Source organism: Zea mays, chromosome 1, assembly GCF_902167145.1.
Source record: "Zea mays cultivar B73 chromosome 1, Zm-B73-REFERENCE-NAM-5.0, whole genome shotgun sequence".
In the NCBI taxonomy this organism is placed as follows: domain Eukaryota; kingdom Viridiplantae; phylum Streptophyta; class Magnoliopsida; order Poales; family Poaceae; genus Zea; species Zea mays.
The window spans coordinates 171838000-171857952 of NC_050096.1; the positions used below are offsets into that span (position 1 = coordinate 171838000).

Genomic DNA, 19953 nt, shown 5'->3' on the forward strand with positions numbered 1-19953 from the left:
TGTAGTAGAGAGGAAGAATCGAACTCTTTTGGACATGGCAAGAACCATGCTTGATGAGTACAAGACACCGGACCGGTTTTGGGCCGAAGCGGTCAACACCGCCTGCTACGCCATCAATCGGTTATATCTTCATCGAATCCTCAAGAAGACATCATATGAACTCCTAACCGGTAAAAAGCCCAACATTTCATACTTTAGAGTTTTTGGTAGCAAATGCTTTATTCTTGTTAAAAGAGGTAGAAAATCTAAATTTGCTCCTAAAACTGTAGAAGGCTTTTTACTTGGTTATGACTCAAACACAAGGGCATATAGGGTCTTTAACAAGTCCACTGGACTAGTTGAAGTCTCATGTGACGTTGTGTTTGATGAAACTAACGGCTCTCAAGTAGAGCAAGTTGATCTTGATGAAATAGGTAATGAAGAGGCTCCGTGCATCGCGCTAAGGAACATGTCCATTGGGGATGTGTGTCCTAGGGAATCCAAAAAGCCTCCAAGTGCACAAGATCAACCGTCCTCCTCCATGCAAGCATCTCCACCAACTCAAAATGAGGATGAAGCTCAAGTTGATGAAGGGCAAAATCAAGAAGATGAGCCACCTCAAGATGATGGCAATGATCAAGGGGGAGATGCAATTGATCAAGAAAAGGAGGATGAGGAAGAACCAAGGCCACCACACCCAAGAGTCCACCAAGCAATCCAACGAGATCACCCCGTCGACACCATCCTCGGCGATATTCATAAGGGGGTAACCACTAGATCTCGTGTTGCTCATTTTTGTGAACATTACTCTTTTGTTTCCTCTATTGAGCCACACAGGGTAGAGGAAGCACTTCAAGATTCGGATTGGGTGGTGGCGATGCAAGAGGAGCTCAACAACTTCACTAGAAATGAGGTATGGCATTTAGTTCCACGTCCTAACCAAAATGTTGTAGGAACCAAATGGGTCTTCCGCAACAAGCAAGACGAGCATGGTGTGGTGACAAGGAACAAAGCTCGACTTGTAGCCAAAGGATACTCCCAAGTTGAAGGCTTGGATTTTGGTGAAACCTATGCACCCGTAGCTAGGCTTGAGTCAATTCGCATATTATTAGCCTATGCTACTTACCATGGCTTTAAGCTTTATCAAATGGACGTGAAAAGTGCCTTCCTCAATGGACCAATCAAGGAAGAGGTCTATGTTGAGCAACCTCCCGGCTTTGAAGACAGTGAGTATCCTAACCATGTTTATAGGCTCTCTAAGGCGCTTTATGGGCTCAAGCAAGCCCCAAGAGCATGGTATGAATGCCTAAGAGATTTCCTTATTGCTAATGGCTTCAAAGTCGGCAAGGCCGATCCTACACTCTTTACTAAAACTCTTGAAAATGACCTGTTTGTATGCCAAATTTATGTTGATGATACTATATTTGGGTCTACTAACGAGTCTACATGTGAAGAGTTTAGTAGGATCATGACACAGAAATTCGAGATGTCGATGATGGGGGAGTTGAAGTATTTTCTAGGATTCCAAGTCAAGCAACTCCAAGAGGGCACCTTCATTAGCCAAACGAAGTACACTCAAGACATTCTAACCAAGTTTGGAATGAAGGATGCCAAGCCCATCAAGACTCCCATGGGAACCAATGGGCATCTCGACCTCGACACGGGAGGTAAGTCCGTGGATCAAAAGGTATACCGGTCGATGATTGGTTCATTGCTTTATTTATGTGCATCTCGACCGGACATTATGCTTTCCGTTTGCATGTGTGCAAGATTCCAATCCGACCCTAAGGAATCCCACCTTACGGCCGTAAAACGAATCTTGAGATATTTGGCTTACACACCTAAGTTTGGGCTTTGGTACCCTCGGGGATCCACGTTTGATTTGATTGGTTATTCGGATGCCGATTGGGCGGGATGCAAAATTAATAGGAAGAGCACATCGGGGACTTGCCAGTTCTTGGGAAGATCCTTGGTGTCTTGGGCTTCAAAGAAGCAAAATTCGGTCGCTCTTTCCACCGCCGAAGCCGAGTACATTGCCGCAGGTCATTGTTGCGCGCAATTGCTTTGGATGAGGCAAACCCTGCGGGACTACGGTTACAAATTAACCAAAGTCCCTTTGCTATGTGATAATGAGAGTGCAATCAAAATGGCCGACAATCCCGTCGAGCATAGCCGCACTAAGCACATAGCCATTCGGTATCATTTTCTTAGGGATCACCAACAAAAGGGGGATATCGAGATTTCTTACATTAATACTAAAGATCAATTAGCCGATATCTTTACCAAGCCACTTGATGAACAATCTTTTACCAGACTTAGGCATGAGCTCAATATTCTTGATTCTAGAAATTTCTTTTGCTAGCTTGCACACATAGCTCATTTGAATACCTTTGATCATATATGCTATGACTAATGTGTTTTCAAGTCTATTTCAAACCAAGTCATAGGTATATGCTAGAAAGGGAATTGGAGTCTTCGGCGAAAACAAAGGCTTCCACTCCGTAACTCATACTTCGCCATCACTCCAAGCATCTCTCTATTCTTTGGGGGAGAAATGAGCATCAAAGAAAAGGACTTCGTCTTTGGTATAATCTTAACTCATTTACTTATGACCAAAGGGGAAGAAATTACTTCGTGGGCTCTAATGATTCCGTTTTTGGCGATTCATGCCAAAGGGGGAGAAAGTATGAGCCCAAAGCAAAAGGACCGCACCACCAAAGGACAGCACCACCACCAATTTCAAAACTTAGTGTTTTCCAAGAAGTATTTATCAATTGGGATCCTGTTGTGTTCAAAAGGGGAAGAAAGTAGTATTTCAAAATGGTATATCAAAACCCTCTTGAACACTAAGAGGAGGATTTAATTTAGGGGGAGTTTTGTTTAGTCAAAGGAAAAGCATTTGAAACAGGGGGAGAAAATTTCAAATCTTAAAAATGCTCTGCAAACTCTTATTCATTTACCTTTGACTATTTGCAAAAGATCTTTGAAATGGATTTACAAAAGGAATTTGCAAAACAAAACATGTGGTGCAAACGTGGTCCAAAATGTTATATAAGAAAGAAACATTCCATGCATATCTTGTAAGTAGTTATATTGGCTCAATTCCAAGCAACCTTTACACTTACATTATACAAACTAGTTCAATTTTGCACTTCTATATTTGCTTTGGTTTGTGTTGGCATCAATCACCAAAAAGGGGGAGATTGAAAGGGAATTAGGCTTACACCTAGTTCCTAAATAATTTTGGTGGTTGAATTGCCCAACACAAATAATTGGACTAACTAGTTTGCCCAAGTGTATAGATTACACAGGTGTAAAAGGTTCACACTCAGCCAATAAAAGATCAAGTTTTGGATTCAACAAAGGAGCAAAGGGGCAACCGAAGGCACCCCTGGTCTGGCGCACCGGACTGTCCGGTGTGCCACCGGACAGTGAACAGTACCTGTCCGGTGCACCAGGGGACTCAGACTCAAACTCGCTACCTTCGGGAATTCCCAGGGCGACTCGGCTATAATTCACCGGACTGTCCGGTGTACACCGGACAGTGTCCGGTGCGCCAAGGGAGGTCGGCCTCAGGAACTCGCCAGCTTCGGGAAACTCCAACGGCTAGTCCGCTATAATTCACCGGACTGTCCGGTGTGCACCGGACTGTCCGGTGCGACTCCGAAGCAACGGTCACATCCGCGCCAACGGCTCTCTGCCGCGCATTTAATGCGCGCTCTGCGCGCGCAGAAGTCAGAATCGCCCATGCTGGCACACCGGACATCAAACAGTACCTGTCCGGTGTGCACCGGACACCCAGGCGGGCCCACAAGTCAGAAGCTCCAACGGTCAGAATCCAACGGCAGTGATGACGTGGCAGGGGGCACCGGACTGTCCGGTGTGCACCGGACTGTCCGGTGCGCCATCGAGCAGACAGCCTCCCAACGGCCACATTTGGTGGTTGGGGCTATAAATACCCCAACCATCCCACCATTCATTGCATCCAAGTTTTCCACTTCCCAACTACTACAAGAGCTCTAGCATTCAATTCTAGACACACCAAAGAGATCAAATCCTCTCCAAATTCCACACAAAGCCCTAGTGACTAGTGAGAGTGATTTGCTTGTGTTCTTTCGAGCTCTTGCGCTTGGATTGCTTTCTTCCTTCTTGATTCTTTCATTGTGATCAAATTCACTTGTAAATTGAGGCAAGAGACACCAAACTTGTGGTGGTCCTTGTGGGAACTTTGTGTTCCAAGTGATTGAGAAGAGAAAGCTCACTCGATCCGTGGATCGATTGAGAGAGGGAAGGGTTGAAAGAGACCCGGCCTTTGTGGCCTCCTCAACGGGGAGTAGGTTTGCAAGAACCGAACCTCGGTAAAACAAATCACCGTGTCTCACTTGTTTATTCGCTTGGGATTTGTTTTACGACCTCTCTCGCGGACTCGTTTATATTTCTAACGCTAACCCGGCTTGTAGTTGTGTTTATATTTGTAAATTTCAGTTTCGCCCTATTCACCCCCCCTCTAGGCGACTATCAATTTTGTATATCAATCTGATGAATGGACCAGTCACAAGTGACAGCAAGAGATAATAACAAACGAATAGTAGATGGTTTGACAACCGGACTGAATGTCTCTTCATAATCAATGCCATATTCCTGAGTGAACCCTTTTGCATCCAAGCGTGCCTTGTGCCGTTCAATAGAGCCATCTGCCTTTTGTTTCAACTTAAACACCCATTTGCAATCAATAATGTTCAAGTCATTACGAGGAGGAATGAGATGCAAGGTTTTGTTTGCCAATAGTGCTTGAAATTCATCAATCATGGCTTCTTTCCAAAGTGGTTGATTCATATCATCAGTATAAGATGTAGGCTCAGAGGCCGTACGTACCACAGAATATGTGACGGTGCCGTCAGTGCGAATTTTGGGCTTGCGAATGTTGTGCGTGGTGCAGAAGCAGCTGGCAGCGGGGTAGCCATAGCAGAAATCCCAGGAAGATCAGGGGGACCCGTAGCAATTTGCTGGTGCGAGGCGTCGGCGGGAGCCAACGAAACGGGCGCCTCAGGAGCTGTGACATCAGCAGGTCCCACCGAATCACCGAGTACAGCACGCGCCGCAGCAGCCGAATCAAGTACCAGCGCCGATCCTAGAGCAGATGCGCCTGCAGCACCTGAATTGATGATGACCGGATCTTCTGCATGCACAGAGTTAGAGAGCTCCCGTGTGTCCATATGATCAAAACCAAAATTAATACAAGGATCAGCCAAATTAAAATTGCATATGACTGGAGGCGAATTAGGTGGGGTTGGGAAAGGCTGTGGAGAGAGCCTAGCAAAGGGAAAAACATTCTCATCAAAAATAACATCCCGAGAGACATAGACTCGACCGGAGTCAATATCAAGACACTTGTAGCCTTTATGAGAAGCACTATACCCAAGGAAAACACATTCTTTGGACCGAAAAGACAATTTGTGTTTGTTATACGGTCTAAGATGAGGCCAGCATGCACAACCAAAAACTTTTAGGGTCGAATAATCAGGAGTTTTGTGGAAAAGTCGCTCAATAGGACTGGTGTTATCGATGACACGAGTAGGCATGCGGTTAATAAGATATGTGGCAGTAAGGAAGGCTTCATCCCAAAATTTGAGAGGCACGGAAGCATGAGCTAACAAGGCTAGGCCGGTTTCAACAATGTGGCGATGTTTGCGCTCGGCAGATCCATTTTGTTGGTGAGTATGAGGGCACGACACATGATGGGTAATTCCCAAAACACGAAAAAAATTATTATGGAGTTTTTGATACTCACCCCCCAATCAGATTGAACTATTTTGATTTTCGCATCAAGAAGACGCTCAACGTTGGTTTGAAAAAGTTGGAAAATTTTTGGAGCCTCCGTGCGATCATGCATAAGATATATCCAAGTAAACTTAGTAAAGTCATCAATAAAACTAATATAATATTTATAACCATTAACCGAAACAGGTGCAGGACCCCAAACATCTGAATGTATTAACTCTCAAGGAGCTAAAGTCCGATGAACAGCTGAAAGATACGGCAACTGATGACTCTTTGCAACTTCACACGCATTGCAAATGGACCTAGTGGACTCTTGAGGACATGAAATATTATTAAGCCGTAAAATAGACTGAACTACTTGTGGGGACGGATGACCAAGGCGTGCATGCCATTGGGCACGACTCGGGAGGGAGCGACTGGTGAGGGCTTGCTTCAACTGCGCAACATCCGAAGGAGTGAGGTGATAGAGACCCCCTTTACATCGGCCGCCCAACAGTGTTTTCCTTGTGAGAAGATCCTTAACAAGAAAATGCTACGGGTGAAATTCAAAGTAAACTTTGTTATCAAGGGTAAACTTATGGACAAAGAGTAAATGTTTGGTAATCTCAGGAACATGCAGAATGTTACGCAATGCAAGAGGCCGATCACAAGTATTAATTAAGGAATGACTAGTATGGAGAATTTTCAAACCTGTGCCGTTCCCAATTTGGACTTGATCATCACCATGATAGCGTTCCCAAATGGCCAGGCGATCTAAATCACTGGTGATGTGATCAGTGGCGCCTGTATCCGGAAACCAATCTGTATCCACCTTGTACGAGGATTTGGCGGCAACATTAGCGGATGGTTCTTCGTCATCAAGGGAGGCATCCATTCGGTACCAGCATCGACGAGCAGTGTGGCCGGCAACTTCACAAATTTGACAGATCGGAGGTCCAGAGCCACGACCCCGTCCACGAAAAGGCGAGCCACGGCTCCGGCCCCTAGACTAAGGAGTACCACGACCACGGTCAGATCGACCGCGACCACGGAACGAGCCACGACGCCCAACAAAATTTGCCGAGGCACCAAGATTCAGCTGCTGTTCAGTGTGATGACGAAGTTGACGTGCTTCAAACGCCAGTAGATGAGCAAAAACATCATCCAAGGTTGGAGTAGACGGTAGGGTGGTCATGGTAGTAACAAATGGATCATATTCGACTGGAAGACCTGCAAACAGATAGGCAAGAAACTCCTCGTCACGAAGAGGAGAGTCAGCAGCCGCGAGTTCATGGGCAAGACCACGAACCTTGTTGAAGAAGTTGGACGCCGTCAGATCTCGCTTCTTGCATGTAGCGAGTTCAGTACGGATCTGAACCGTACGCGTCCGTGAAGCGGATGCAAATTTTTTGTGCAGAGAGTCCCAGGCTTCTTTCGCCATGGTGGCAGTGACGACATCACGTAGCACATCTTCCGTCATGGATGAAGAAGGCCACTGAGTAGCTGCTGATCACGATCATACCAGCGATCATATTCTGGGTTGGCAAGGACAGCGGCACCGGAGTCCGTAGTCGTGGAGATTGTCATGGGAGGCGCTGGTGTGGATCCATCGAGATGGCCGAGCAGCTTAGTGTTGCGAAGAAACGACATGAGTTGGGCGCGCCAGAGAGGATAGTTGGTGGTGGTGAGGCGTATGGTGACTGCTTGATGCATAGAGATGGCAGCCATGGTGGAGGAGGAAGACATCATAGCGGAAGAGGTGGTGGAAGGGGAGGAGGAGGAGATTCCGACGGTGGTAGTGGACATGCTAAACCTTCGGCTCTGGTACCATGTGAGAAGGAAGGCAGCGCGCCTCTCTAGGGTGGCCTACTCTTGATTATATACACCACGAGGATTACATTGGGTGGTTACAGCCGGAGAGATATCCGGAGAGAATCAAGGAGGAGACGCAGCTCCATAATTATCCTGAATTATATACTACCAAATATGTCTAATAAATACCATCAAACGAATATAAAAACATGTAGCAAAAGAAAAGAAGGAGATCGATTTAGAAAAAAAATAGAGTTTGCAACTTAAAATTCCAGACTCAACAAAGAACAAGATTAACTATAATAGAGTACAAGATTAACTATTTTGGATCGAAGATCATTGTGATTTGACTAATTACTCCAACTCGTTTGGCTCGCGATAGCTCGAGCTGGCTCGTTATCGTATAGAGTTGAAATACAAGCTCAACTCGTTACGAATCGAGTCGAGTCGAGCCACTATCAAATCGAGTCGGGCGAGTTAACCAGCTACGAGTTTTTCGACCAACTCGAAAAGATTGTTGTTCAACGAAAGTACAGACACATTGGCCATCTGTCGTGCATGCTGCTAGGAAGGATGTTCCAATCGAGTTTTCTTTTTTCCTTTTTAGCCCATCACGCTGTCTTAAGGGGTGTTTGGTTTATAGGGACTAATGTTTAGTCCCATCATTTTATTCCATTTTAAACTATAATTTGCCAAATTTAGAAATTAGAATAGAGTTTTAGTTTCTATATTTAGCAATTTTGCAACTAAAATGGAATAAAATGCAGGGACTAAAAATTAGTCCCTATCAACCAAACACCCCCTTAATCATCGTTAGCAGGAAGAACAATTTGCGACAGCCGACAGGTGGCAAGTCAGCCTGTTCCGTCGCTGAATAGTTAGAGCCTTGGGCGAAGAAAGGAGTCAAGGCAAAAAGAGAAAGAAAAAAAAAGAAATAAGAAGCATCATCTGTATTTTGTACTAAAACAGTAAGAGCATGTTTTTTAAAAAGAGAGAGAGAGAGAGATGATAATAGGGTAAATAAAAGTAGCTTCCCATCTAGATACCATGTCCTTACTTGGACGACAGGCAGCACTAGTAGTGTATAGTACAACGCTGGGCCATTGCTTGAAGCTAAAAAATCTCACCCTCGACCTCCAGACAGCAGCGTACGACGCCCCCACTTTAATCGCAGTCCATGCGCCAAGATCACCCGCCTTAAATTCCCCCGTATACGAAATCGTTAGATCTCCCTGGATTAGCGGGGCTGTATCTCTCTCAGTATCTGTGTGGACAAGACAACAACTTCAAGCGTGGTTGACCCAGGCAATAAACCATCGGTGGTTGTTTAGAAGCATTGAAAGCTGGGTGGGAGCCAACCGGAAAACGCTGCTGCTAGTAAACTGTTCCGTGCCTGATTTTGTTCTCACGTGGTTTGTTGCCCATCCAAGTTTCAGTTAGAGCACTCGTTCATCCATTCATCTTCTAGATCACTTGTCAAGATTGCAGGTATCATTAACACAGAATGCTTTACACAGAATGCAGCAGCGGTTGTTCGCTTCCTCTTGTCAGTCCCTGCCTCTCACCCCTTCGTCAGGCTCGCCGGTCGCTATCGGACGCCGCGATTTCCTTGCTGCGCCATCTTTCAATCAAGAAAAGACGAGTCCACACTGTAGCATAGCATCCGCAACAGCGCCTAGTGTTTGTTAGGATTTATGGGCTTGGCCCAATTAAGTTATTCAAATAAATCCCAGGAAAATCTCAAAAGCCCATATAAGTGGATGGCAAAGGGATAGGTGGAACCAATAGCACCATATTGCTAGCTCTTGTGGAGTAGAGCTAACTTAAATATGGAAGCCACACTCACTCACCAAGTCATGGATGAGAGGAGAGAGTGTGGAGAGCCACACGCGCGCGCGCGCGCTCGCTCGCCTCGCCTCGCCTGGCCGGGGCGGGGCGAAGGGCGCGGGCGCACGACATGCGCGTGAATGGTCCGCCGAAATCCGGCCCCTCGCCTTGCGGGGGCGCGGCTACCTTTTGCCGTTTGATTTTTTGGTTTCTTGGCTGTTACGCTTATCCTAACCGATCCCTATAAAATCTCAACTGATTGCGAGATTTTCGTGGGCGGATAAGCACTGGGGTCGCGGACTCGGCCCTATAAAAGGAGCCCGGCAGCCAGCCTCCAAATCATCCCAGATCCCAGTTCGCTTTCGCCTCTCTTCATAGCTGAGCCGCCTTTTAGTTCCCTTCGTCCCGACCGCAGAGGTGCATCTGCGATCAGGAGAGCAGGTCTCCGGAACCCTTCGTCTTCTAGATCCTGCACCGGGAGAGGGCGAATAAGGTTTTTGGGAAGCGTCTTCACGCGACTGCTCGTGATCTGCTGACCTCGTCAACCCATCTGATCCTGGCGCGCGCCAACAATCAGTAAGTCTAATCAGTACGCATCATCTGATTTGGCTTTTATTTCAGTTCTTCTGATTTGGTCATGATTTATATTCGGAATTTAATTTGGAATTTGTCTAATTATTCAACAATCCAAAAACCTTATTGTAGACAATTTCCTAGTTTTTCTATGGCTGCTTTTGCCGACGCGCTGAAGCCAGAAAAGTTTAATGGTATGCACTTTAAGAGATGGCAAGTCAAGGCCACGCTCTGGCTTACTGCTATGAATGTCTTCCATGTTAGTAAAGGCAGACCTGAGGGTCCACTGACTCCTGAACAGGAGAAAGAGTACGACCATGCCAATACTATGTTCACGGGAGCCGTTCTTAGCGCCCTTGTTGACCGTCTGGTTGATGCGAATATGCAGTACACAGACGGGAAACAGTTGTGGGATGCACTTACTACTAAGTATGGTGCATCAGATGCTGGCAGTGACCTGTATATCATGGAGAGCTTTCATGATTATAAGATGGTTGATAATCGCTCTATTGTAGAGCAAGCTCATGAAATACAGTGTATAGCCAAGGAGCTCGACCACCTTAAGATAGTCCTTCCTGACCGATTTGTGGCCGGATGCATTATTGCAAAGTTGCCTTCTACATGGAGGAACTTCGCCACAGCTCTGAAACATAAGAGACAGGAGATATCAGTTGAAAATCTGATAGCGTCTCTGGATGTTGAGGAGAAAGCTCGGGCTAAGGACACGGGATCTAAAGGAGGCGAGGGCCACTCCAGCGCCAACATGGTTCAGAAGAACCACAACAAGGGCAAAGGAAAGCCAAAATCTAACAAGCCCAACAAAACTACCAACTTCAAGAAGAAGAAGAACAAGGCTGAATTGACATGTTTCGCATGTGGCGAGGCGGGTCATTTTGCCAAGGATTGTCCCGATCGAGCGGATCGCCGTGGCAAAAAGGGCAATGTCAACACAGTGGTCGCTAGCAATGAGGAAGACAAAGGGTATGGTAATTTACCTTTCATCTTCTCAGTATTTCAATCACCTAGCTGGTGGCTTGATACTGGTGCTAATGTTCATGTGTGTTCTGACATCAACTTGTTCTCTTCTTATCAGGGCGCCCGGGATTCTTCCGTGCTAATGGGGAATGGGTCACATGCTTCTGTTCATGGCACTGGCACGGTGGATCTGAAGTTTACTTCGGGAAAGATCGTGCAGCTGAAGAACGTGCATCATGTCCCTTCTATACACAAGAATCTCGTTAGCGGAACCCTTCTATGTAGAGATGGGTTCAAGGTAGTTTTAGAGTCCAATAAATTAGTTGTGTCCAAGTCTGGACAATTTATTGGTAAAGGCTATGATTGCGGAGGCTTGTTCCGCTTTTCTTTGTTAGATTTCAATAATAAGTCTGTGAACCATATTTGTGCTAATGTTGATGATCTTGCGAGTATTTGGCATTCTCGTTTGTGTCATATTAATTTTGGCTCTATGTCTCGGCTTGCAACCATGAGTTTAATTCCGAATATCACCATAGTCAAAGGTTCTAAGTGCCATAGTTGTGTGCAGTCGAAGCAACCTCGAAAGCCTCATAAGGCTGCTGAGGAGAGACACCTGGCACCACTAGAACTCATACATTCTGATCTTTGTGAGATGAATGGTGTGTTGACAAAAGGTGGTAAGAGATACTTCATGACATTGATTGATGATGCGTCTAGATTTTGCTATGTATACTTGCTAAAAACTAAAGATGAGGCTTTAGACTACTTTAAAATCTATAAGGCTGAGGTTGAAAACCAACTAGAGAGAAAGATCAAACGTCTTAGATCAGATCGTGGTGGTGAGTTCTTTCCCAAAGTCTTTGACGATTTCTGTGCAGAACATGGCATTATTCATGAGAGGACTCCTCCCTATTCACCCGAGTCAAACGGGATTGCTGAAAGGAAAAACCGTACGTTGACTGACCTGGTGAATGCCATGTTAGACACTTCTGGTTTATCTAAGGCATGGTGGGGGGAGGCAGTCCTGACTTCATGTCATGTTCTGAATAGAATTCCTATGGGCAAAGAAGAGAAAACCCCTTATGAGAAGTGGGTTGGGAGAAAACCATCACTTTCATACTTGCGCACTTGGGGGTGCATGGCGAAAGTCAATGTACCAATTAATAAAAAACGCAAGCTTGGTCCAAGGACAGTGGATTGTGTCTTTCTTGGATATGCTTCGTGTAGCATAGCATATAGATTTTTAGTAGTTAAATCTGAAGTTCCTGATGTGTATGTTGATACTATTATGGAATCACGTGATGCTACTTTCTTTGAGCATATATTTCCAATGAAAGACATTCATAGCAATTCTAGATACTCTTCTGAGATAATTCCTGAACATAATACACCTATTGAGAGTTTTGAACAGCCACATGAAATTGTCCTAGAGGAGGATGACAATGATGCTCCTAAAAGGAGCAAGAGACAAAGGGTTGAAAAATCCTTTGGTAATGATTTCATTGTGTACCTTGTGGACGATACTCCTACTACCATTGCAGAAGCATTTGCATCTCCAGATGCAGATGATTGGAAAGAAGCAGTTCATAATGAGATGGACTCTATTCTTTCAAATGGTACGTGGGAAGTCACTGATCGACCCTATGGATGCAAACCCGTGGGTTGTAAGTGGGTGTTTAAAAAGAAGCTCAAGCCTGATGGTACAATTGAAAAGTACAAGGCTAGGCTTGTGGCTAAAGGCTATACTCAGAAAGAAGGAGAAGACTTCTTTGATACTTACTCACCTGTTGCTAGAATGACCACTATTCGAGTACTACTTTCTTTGGCTGCCTCGTATGGTCTCCTTGTTCATCAGATGGATGTAAAGACAGCTTTTCTTAATGGAGAGCTGGACGAGGAAATCTATATGGAACAACCTGATGGATTTGTAGTAAAGGGTCAAGAAAGCAAGGTGTGCAAGTTATTGAAATCTTTGTATGGTCTGAAGCAAGCACCAAAGCAGTGGCATGAGAAGTTTGACACTACTCTAACGTCTGCAGGCTTTGCCATTAATGAGGCAGACAGGTGTGTATATTATCGCTGTGGTGGGGGCGAAGGAGTTATATTGTGCTTATATGTTGATGATATATTGATATTTGGCACAAACATTGATGTGATCAATGAAGTCAAGTCTTTTCTATCAAAGAGTTTTGATATGAAAGATCTGGGAGAAGCTGATGTGATTCTAAACATCAAGCTGATTAAGGCAGATGGTGGGATTACTCTCTCGCAATCTCACTATGTTGAAAAGGTTTTGAAGCGATTTGGCTTCTCTGAGTGCAAACCTTCTTCAACACCTTATGATCCCAGTGTGACACTGCGAAAGAACAAGAGAATTGGTTTAGACCAATTGAGATACTCTCAGATTGTCGGTTCACTCATGTATCTTGCTGGTGCAACAAGGCCCGATATCTCGTTTGCTGTGAGCAAATTGAGTAGGTTCATGTCAAACCCCGGGACTGATCATTGGCATGCACTTGAGCGGGTTATGCGCTACCTGCAAGGTACAATGAGTTATGGAATTCACTATTCTGGTCAGCATGCAGTACTTGAAGGATATAGTGATTCGAACTGGATATCTGATGCAGACGAGCTTTATGCCACCAGTGGTTATGTCTTTACTATTGGTGGAGGTGCGGTATCATGGAGGTCATGCAAGCAGACCATTTTGACGAGGTCAACCATGGAAGCCGAGCTAGCTGCACTTGACACAGCAACCGTTGAGGCAGAATGGTTGCGTGAACTCTTGATGGACTTGCCGGTGGTTGAGAAACCAATACCAGCTATCCTTATGAACTGTGACAATCAGACAGTGATTGCTAAAGTGACGAGTTCTAAGGATAATGGAAAGTCATCAAGACATGTCAAAAGACGATTGAAGTCTGTCAGAAAGTTGAGAAACTCCGGAGTTATAAGTGTGACTTATATTTCAACAGATAAGAATCTGGCAGATCCTTTTACCAAGGGACTACCACGTAATGTGATAGAAATCGCATCGAGAGAGATGGGTATGAGACCCGAATAAAGTTGCCATGGTGGAAACCCAGTCTATGTGATCGGAGATCCCGTGAATTAGGTCCTGGGAAGAACAAGCCATTGGTGAACTGAGGAGAGTAACCTTTGACCCTCTCTAAGTAAAGATGCAATACTCTCAAATGCTGTAAGGCAGGTTGGCTTTGTGCCTTAATGTGTTCTGTTGGCTTGTATTAGCGAAGATGTTGTCCTGCAGAACATTCTTGAAAGAACACACCTATATGAGTTAGACTGTCTAACGTCGCAGTCTATGAGATCTGGGTGATCTCTAGTAAACTCATGAAGAGACCTTGGAGTACGACGTATATGCTCCACCCGAGAAGGGGACTACTGGTAGCCAAGTACTAGTCATGACTTCAAGTGAAACCCATTCACGCAAAACTTGCAATTCAAGGCATAGTCCATTGTCCAAGTTGTGGGTTGGTGTAACTTGGAGTTCTAGGCGGAAGTTCAACTTAACAGTCTCTGCTGAAAAACTAGTATATTAAACAGTAGTGAACAGTGGCGAAAACTGCAGATGGGCATTTGAGATCTGGTGGGGGATTGTTAGGATTTATGGGCTTGGCCCAATTAAGTTATTCAAATAAATCCCAGGAAAATCTCAAAAGCCCATATAAGTGGATGGCAAAGGGATAGGTGGAACCAATAGCACCATATTGCTAGCTCTTGTGGAGTAGAGCTAACTTAAATATGGAAGCCACACTCACTCACCAAGTCATGGATGAGAGGAGAGAGTGTGGAGAGCCACACGCGCGCGCGCGCTCGCTCGCCTCGCCTCGCCTGGCCGGGGCGGGGCGAAGGGCGCGGGCGCACGACATGCGCGTGAATGGTCCGCCGAAATCCGGCCCCTCGCCTTGCGGGGGCGCGGCTACCTTTTGCCGTTTGATTTTTTGGTTTCTTGGCTGTTACGCTTATCCTAACCGATCCCTATAAAATCTCAACTGATTGCGAGATTTTCGTGGGCGGATAAGCACTGGGGTCGCGGACTCGGCCCTATAAAAGGAGCCCGGCAGCCAGCCTCCAAATCATCCCAGATCCCAGTTCGCTTTCGCCTCTCTTCATAGCTGAGCCGCCTTTTAGTTCCCTTCGTCCCGACCGCAGAGGTGCATCTGCGATCAGGAGAGCAGGTCTCCGGAACCCTTCGTCTTCTAGATCCTGCACCGGGAGAGGGCGAATAAGGTTTTTGGGAAGCGTCTTCACGCGACTGCTCGTGATCTGCTGACCTCGTCAACCCATCTGATCCTGGCGCGCGCCAACAATCAGTAAGTCTAATCAGTACGCATCATCTGATTTGGCTTTTATTTCAGTTCTTCTGATTTGGTCATGATTTATATTCGGAATTTAATTTGGAATTTGTCTAATTATTCAACAGTGTTGTGTAGTACTAGCTAGCTCAGGAGGGCCCCCGAGCAGCTCGCCCAAACGGCTTCCAAGCTCATCCGTCGCCGCTGCGTTGGGGCCGGAATCGAAGGCACTGGATGGCCCCGGGCGGGCGGCGCTTCTTTCTGCTTCGTTGGGGGCCTGCTGGCTGAGTCCTCTACGTCTGGGTGGAAGGCTGCGCCGGCAGCTGGGTGTGGCCGTGCTCGCCTTCGTACGTCACGATCAGCATCGCTGGGTCGTCCACGCACCGCTCGACGTGCTTCCTCGCCGGGCAGCCCCTGACGCTGCTGCACTTGTAGTAGCCCCTGCATCGGATCGAAGCCAAAAAGAGAACAACACCAGGATATCATGTCAGCCCCCATGCGCTTGCTTGCCTTCATGGTGTAGTGTAGCTACATTTTTCATGTCAGCTGAACATTTCTTGTTCAAGCTCATACCGTACGTACCTCGGGTGCGGGGAGCCCTTGATCGGCTTCTGCCCGTACTTGCGCCACGAGTACTCGTCGGGAGGTATGTCGGCGACCTTGTTGCTGATGGCTGGCACTTTGATCGACCTCTTGATCCGCAGCTTCCTGTTGTCCAGCAGAGCAGCGTGATCACCCAAACAAGACGTAGCAACAAGCATAGGAATAGGAATAGCTAGCGATAGGAGGGACGCGCAACGTACCTTCTCTTTGAGCAATGGCACCTGCCGGAGGTGCCGCACTTGTTGCCTCTCCCATCCTCCTCGCCTCCTCTACACGTGCACCGGCGTTTGGGCGCGCGGTGGGCGTCTGCCGCCGTGTCGCTCGCCGCCACCGGGGTGCCGACCAGATGGAACGGCCGCTTCCCGTCCAAGCTTGCCACGCCCACGCTCCCGTCCATGCTCAAGGACGACACGAACGACACGGTGCCAGCGGCGCCACCGCCACCGCTAGGGATTGGGCTATCGAACTTGAGGCTGATCGTCCCGCTGCTGCTCCTCCTGAACATCTCGGCGGCCTGCAGCTTCTGCCGCGACGGCGGCTGCTGGTGGAACGGGTACCTGTGCGCGACGTTCCCGATCTGGAACTGCACGGACAGCGGCTGCACCAGCTTCGGCGCTCCGCCGAATGGATGAGCGCCGCCTCCGCCAACGCCGCCGCTCTTGCTGCTGCTGGAGCAGGCCATGTCCAGCCCTCGTGGGTCTGGCACGCCGTTCAGCCGAGCGCGCATTTGCGGCGGGTAGCTGGTTGACGGAGACGGGGACGTAACGGCGGCGGCGCTGGGCAGCATCTCCACCGGGTTGTTGCCGCCGCTCCCCACGGGGCTCTTGTGGCCAACGAGCCCCAGAGGCCGGACTCGTCTGGAGAACCTGCCTCTAGCGTGGCCGACACCGCTGCCGAGGAGGGCGGCTACCTTCCTGAACTTGGCGCAGGCTTCGGCCGTCTCTGACGCTACACTCTTGAGCAGGGCCGGGTCCCGCTGCTGCGAGAGCAGGGCCAGCACACGGTGGCAGCTCTCCACCGCGGCCCGGTTGGCCACCTCCACCTCCTCCATGGCTGGAACTGGAAGAAGCCTGGAATGGAGAGAAACAGGCCGCGGCCCGCAGGCGTGGGCAACGAACGAAAGGACTGTTTTTCCGTCGAGCCACGAGCTCCTTTCCTCTCCCACCTCAGACGGGCCTCAGCTCCTCGCAACGCCTCACAGGCAGCAGCCGTCCGCGCATCAGAACCAGACAAGAGCGGCACGAACTGAGCAGATCTCCGCGGAATCTCGAAAGGCTCGGAAGCAAACTGCGCAGGGACTCGCAGCCGCCAAGGAAGGACGGAAGAAACGGCCCGTCGGGGGTTCAGGAGTGGCGGGTTATTCAAATCCTCGGCTCACGGGACCGGATTGTTGCGCACCTGCACAGGACTGGAGGAGGAGACAGCACGGCGCAGCGCAAGGCGGCGGCCCAAGAACGCGCCGTGCAAATCCGCCCGCTCCAGACCCACAGGCACGCGCGGGGGAGTACGGCCGGCGGAAGCGGCGGCACGGGCCCGTCCGTGGTCGCGGCAGGGCTGGCGTGGAGGGGATCGAGGAGGGAGGAGGAAGAGAGCGGGGGGAAGGAATGGCCGAATGGGGGAGCGCGCGGAAGAGGGGCTAATTTGCCGGATGGGCAAGGGTGTTTCTGGGAAAACGTCGCTTTCTGTTGGGACTCGGAGTCAACAATGTCAAAGACAGCGGTCAGGTGGGGACACCTCGAAAAGAATACTATGAAACGGTGACTATGCTCTCATATGCAATCATTAAAATATTAGTACATGTGCCTTTTAATTATGGAGTAGAGTACAGTCATATATGTCTATTTATAGATCAGATTAAGATTTTATTAGTCAGCTAATAAGTTCTTAACTAGGTTAGACCGTGTGCATCAGTGTCAGCTAATAAGGGGGTGTTTGGTTTCTAGGGACTAATATTTAGTCTTTTCATTTTATTCCATTTTAGTATATAAATTGACAAATATAGAAACTAAAATAAAGTTTTAGTTTCTATATTTGATAATTTTGTAACTAAAGTGGAATAAAATGTAGGGACTAAAAATTAGTCCCTACAAACCAAACACCCCCTAAGTTCTTAGCTAGGTTAGACCGTGAATATCAGTTCACTCATATAGTCACCTAAAACAATGTTTTGCACTATAGACTATATTGTTCACGGAGTGGAGTTTGAATATGTGTATAGGCTGAGTAATCTACTAGAGATAGCCTTAGGACAGCTAACAACCAATATCTATTTGAAAGGTATAAGTAACAATTAGTTGGTCTATTAGCTGACCTGTTTTAAATCTTTCAACTAATTTTAACTGATAACTATTAGTTTTAGAGGTTTGGAACAAGACCTAGAAGGAGGGTAAGGACCGCACGCACGGAACTAAAAAAAGGCACACCTAGAGGTGGTAATGGGGACCCGGTTCTTGATCCCCATGGAGAAAGAAGATGGGTGTAGGGATAGTTTAGTTCCCACGGGATCGAAACGAGAAATTTTTTTGCGTGAACTTTTCTTGATCTAAATTAGTACATTGACTTGTTAAATTTATACTAAAAACTTAATACATATCCTATTATAAAATAGCAAACTTACCTCTATATAATGTACTTTCTAATGGGGCTAAATTCCCCGATAGGAACGAGCTCTCTCGTAAGCGTTTGTAGGACGGAGATGGTATTTTTTTTTCTCTCACAGGGATGGGGATAGGAGCCATCCTCATTACCATCCCTAGGTATACCCTTAGAATTATAGGGTGAAGTTTTTTCCTAGATAACAACTGATGAAGAGTCTAGTCAAACTGACTAGCAACCCACGAGCTCAGCTGCTCAGGTAGCACTTCACGGTGCGACCAGTGGACGTGGAGCCACCTTGGAGTTAGGGCGTGTCACATCCGGTTTTAGAAGGCAAACCGAATGCGAACCATGTACATATCAGGATCAGAAATTCACGTACATAGCGATTACATATTGGACAACATCACACAATGCTCAAAATATAGCGAAAATAAGTACTTTATTACATCACGATGTCCAAAACATCCACAAAGTCATTAATCTTAAACTATAATCAAAGTGCTGAACGAAACGTTGTAGATAAGGCCTTCACAGGCAGCTGACTGGGGTTTTGCCGCTAATCTAATATAGAACTCGTTGAAGTCCTGAATGTCCTCCATATTGCCTTCATCTTCCCCTGAGCACTGGTTGCAATGGGACGACCTGGTGCTTAGTGTTTTAAGCAAGGGTGAGTACACATCAACGTACTTAGCAAATGTCCCGTTTGGCTAAAGTGGAGTAGCTCTATGTGGGGTGAAGCTTAAAGCAGTTGAATTTAGTTGGTCAGGTATTTATTGCTAGTAGTGAGCCAAGTTTTAGCAATAATTTCAAGTTATTAACCCAAATAGTACTCCATCCAAGAGGAAATACCAGAATCCATCAATATTGAAAGCATCTAGGCCCCTAGTTGGTTTTGGTGATTAATGACAACATAAGATTATATGTGACTAACGTGTGTTTTGCAGAGCAAATGGTAAGTTAGGTCGCATTACAGGAAGTTGTGTTGCAACGGTGAAAACAATCCCTAAGATGAGAACTTGAAGCGACAACTGAAAAAAGGCGAATCAAAAGATGAAGGTCTTCATATTCCGAGTGTCGAAGGAGTTGCAGACACTTGGTATAGAATTAGGTCTATAAAGATAGGTTGTGGATGAGTAGTTTGACCAAGAGATTTCTAGTGAAGTGTTGGTGCATATTCACACTCACATCTAGTGCTAGATGTCACTCTATAACACACTCACAAGTTAGAACGAAAACAATTTAGAAAAACCTAAGGAATGGAACTTGGGTTTGTTGTCTTAGGGACACGGACTGTCCGGTGCACCCTTTGATAGTGGGGTCAGCCAGCCCCGAGGGCAGCGCCTCTGGCCCCGAGAAACCCGAGAGCAACGAGTTCACGAAGTTAAATTTTAGCGGTCACACCGGACAGTCATTGTTCACTGTTAGTCCAACGGCTAGCTGTCAGAACTACCCTTTAGAGCCGACCATTGGCGCACCATTGGTGCACCGGTGGTGCACTGGACTGTCCGGT

General features: G+C 46.9%; 1 protein-coding gene across 1 annotated transcript; it reads right to left on the reverse strand.

The window, feature by feature from the left end:
• Positions 1–15323: 15323 nt before the first annotated feature.
• LOC100216719 (uncharacterized) lies at positions 15324–17491 on the reverse strand. The gene is made up of 3 exons (NM_001143124.1): positions 16046–17491; positions 15825–15950; positions 15324–15683 (listed from the first exon to the last, which is right to left on the reverse strand). Exons 1-3 carry the CDS (start codon positions 16894–16896, stop codon positions 15536–15538), a joined length of 1125 nt encoding a protein of 374 aa, NP_001136596.1. The 5' UTR covers positions 16897–17491; the 3' UTR covers positions 15324–15535.
• Between the last annotated feature and the right edge of the window lie 2462 nt (positions 17492–19953).

Bases quoted from the DNA above. Each gene is read 5' to 3' on its own strand.
- LOC100216719 (NM_001143124.1), bottom strand. From the start codon at position 16,896: ATGGAGGAGGTGGAGGTGGCCAACCGGGCCGCGGTGGAGAGCTGCCAC. The intron at 15,951-16,045 runs GTACGTTGCGCG...GCTGGACAACAG, and splicing joins TGCCATTGCTCAAAGAGAAG to GAAGCTGCGGATCAAGAGGT. The intron at 15,684-15,824 runs GTACGTACGGTA...GATCCGATGCAG, and splicing joins AAGGGCTCCCCGCACCCGAG to GGGCTACTACAAGTGCAGCA.